This window comes from Alligator sinensis, unplaced genomic scaffold (assembly GCF_000455745.1).
Source record: "Alligator sinensis unplaced genomic scaffold, ASM45574v1 scaffold550_1, whole genome shotgun sequence".
Classification (NCBI taxonomy): domain Eukaryota; kingdom Metazoa; phylum Chordata; order Crocodylia; family Alligatoridae; genus Alligator; species Alligator sinensis.
Genome location: NW_005841980.1, coordinates 2,615,276 through 2,617,615, shown reverse-complemented (window position 1 = coordinate 2,617,615; position 2,340 = coordinate 2,615,276). Strand labels below are relative to the sequence as shown.

Below are 2,340 nucleotides of genomic sequence, written 5' to 3'. Positions count from 1 at the left end.
GTGGAGGGAGGCAGAGGCTTTCCCTGCAGACCTCCAGCCACTCCTGGCTTCAGAAGTGAGAGCATGGGGCTGGAGCTGGAACCCGGGTCTCCTGCATGTTTCCTCCCCAGCCCCCAAAACGCAGTGCCGAGGCCTGGCTGTGACTGGCACTTCTCGGGTTGCCGGAGCTGAGGCTGGGCGATCTGGGGTGCTGGCCGTGCAAAGTAGCCTGTGGGGAAGCCAGCCCCCAGGGCCTGGCCCCTGGTCTCGCTCACGTGCCCCCGTGCTGCTCTGCTGCAGATCAGCATCTTCATGACCCATCTGTCCAACTACGGCAATGACCGCCTGGGCCTGTACACCTTCCGGCACCTGGTTCGCTTCCTCCGCTCCTGGACCAACCTGAAGCTGCAGACCCTGCCACCTGTGCAGCTGGCCCAGAGATACTTCCAGATCTTCTCCGAGGAGAAGGACCCCCTCTGGCAGGTACTGCAGGGGCCCCTGGCTCGAGGGATGCTGGCAGCCCAGGGGAGCAGTGGAGCCGGGGGCCAGGCAATGAGGCTGAGGGCTTCGTTTATGGTGGAAGCCACAAGTTACTTGGAAAGCCATGAAGCAGCAGGCAGGCTTTCCCCAGGGGATGGCTGTGCTCTCTTGCATGGACAGCATGCTGCGTCCTGCTGCTGGCTGGGCTCTGCCCCTGCTGGCAATGCAGGATCTGCCCTCAATGCATTGCAAAACCTGCAGTGCTACCGGGGGGCTTTTATGCAGAATACAGTGTCCACAGAGCTCTGACGCCCTTCCCAGGGCAGGGAGGCTTTGTTCTCCCCATGTGGGGAAGCAGAGGCCGGGGGAGGAAGGAGGTGTCTCATCCCAGGGCACCCAGCGGCAGCACTGGGGTAGAAACCAGGCTGGAGCGGGCGTTCCTGTGCTCCTCTGACCCTCACGACCCTGCGTGCATTCAGGATCCCTGCGAGGACAAGCGCCACAAGGACATCTGGTCCAAAGAGAAGACGTGTGACCGGTTCCCCAAGCTGCTCATCATCGGGCCTCAGAAGACAGGTACGTCCTTCTCCCACCCACCACGCCTTGGCCCCCGCCCCGGCAGCGAGCTGGTGTCCCCATTTCAGCAGTGCTGTTGCCTTGGTCCTGCCGTTTCTCCTTATCCGGGGTTTGGGGCAGAGGGGGTAGCCTCTGTGTCTCCTCCTTGGCTCCCCCCGGAAGCACTGCTATCCAGGATAAGTGGATCGAGCATTTCAGAGCAGGTGTGGCCTCTTTCTGCTCAGTGCTGTTCATCAGCACAGCGTGCCCCTGCCTCCTCGAAGGATGGCAAAGCCCGATCCAGCTGGGGGCTGCGCTGGGTACCCTGACCAGCTGTGGAGGCTGAGATGGAGGGGGGGGAATCCCTCCCCTCAGCTCTGCTCGCTGTCCGTTCCCAGGCACGACGGCCCTCTACCTGTTCCTGGGGATGCACCCGGACCTCAGCAGCAACTACCCCAGCTCGGAGACCTTCGAGGAGATCCAGTTCTTCAATGGACACAATTATCACAAGGGCATTGACTGGTAGGCTTCCCTCGGGGCCAGTGCCCACCTCCGAGCATCCATGGCAGTGCAAGGGGGAACTGGAAGCCTAGTGAGCATGGGTTTGTCGCAGACTCCCTGGGGAATAGCAGAGCAGGGCAAGAATCACAACTAGATGCTGGCTACCCCCTCAGCCAAGCAGCCCCTGTGCCCTGAGCAGAGAGACTTACTCATACAGATGCTCAGCTTCTCCTTGGAGAGTCGCTCCTCTCCCAGGAGAAACCATGAGTGTACAGATGTTCAGGCTTTTTCTCCCAGGGTAACAATGGTTGATCCAGGAGAAAAATAACCTAGGCTCAGCCACAGTTAAATCACCCCTGGAGAGTTTATCCTGGGAGAGCAAATGTCTGTACGTGCTGTCCTGGGTGAGTTTTCTACGAGGAGAACAAACCTGGGAGAATTCTTCCAGATTATTTGAATGTGTGTTCAGAGCCTAGGACGGAGGCTCTGTCTGTGAGACACCTTATGCATGCAGTGTCCAGCAGCTCAGCCCAGCTCTGACCCGTACCCTTTTCAGCTTGGCACTGTGGTCTGTACATGCTGCGTGTTTGGATGCTCAGCCCGTGATTGAAGTGGCAGCACCTGGTGCTAGTGCGTCATTGCCAAGGGCGGTTACCTTGCTCACTCATCTGTCTAGTGACTCCTGGACCCTGCTGCGTGGTTATGGCGAGCCACTGCTCTAGGCAGCAAGGCAGCCCCCTTGCATGTGCCCGGTGCTTGCTGTGGCACATATAGCAGGGACTCGAAGTCCATGTCACAGCAGAGCTATCCCTCACCCAGTTACAC

General features: G+C 59.5%; 1 protein-coding gene across 1 annotated transcript in view; it reads left to right on the top strand.

Moving 5' to 3' along the window:
* The window catches only part of NDST1 (N-deacetylase and N-sulfotransferase 1), a 17,934-nt gene that overhangs the window by 9,554 nt on the left and 6,040 nt on the right, over positions 1-2,340 (top strand). Inside the window, exons 8-10 of the mRNA XM_025200969.1 lie at positions 276-462; positions 939-1,035; positions 1,413-1,536. Coding sequence (XP_025056754.1) covers positions 276-462; positions 939-1,035; positions 1,413-1,536 — 408 coding nt within the window. The remainder of the gene's footprint in view (positions 1-275; positions 463-938; positions 1,036-1,412; positions 1,537-2,340) is intronic.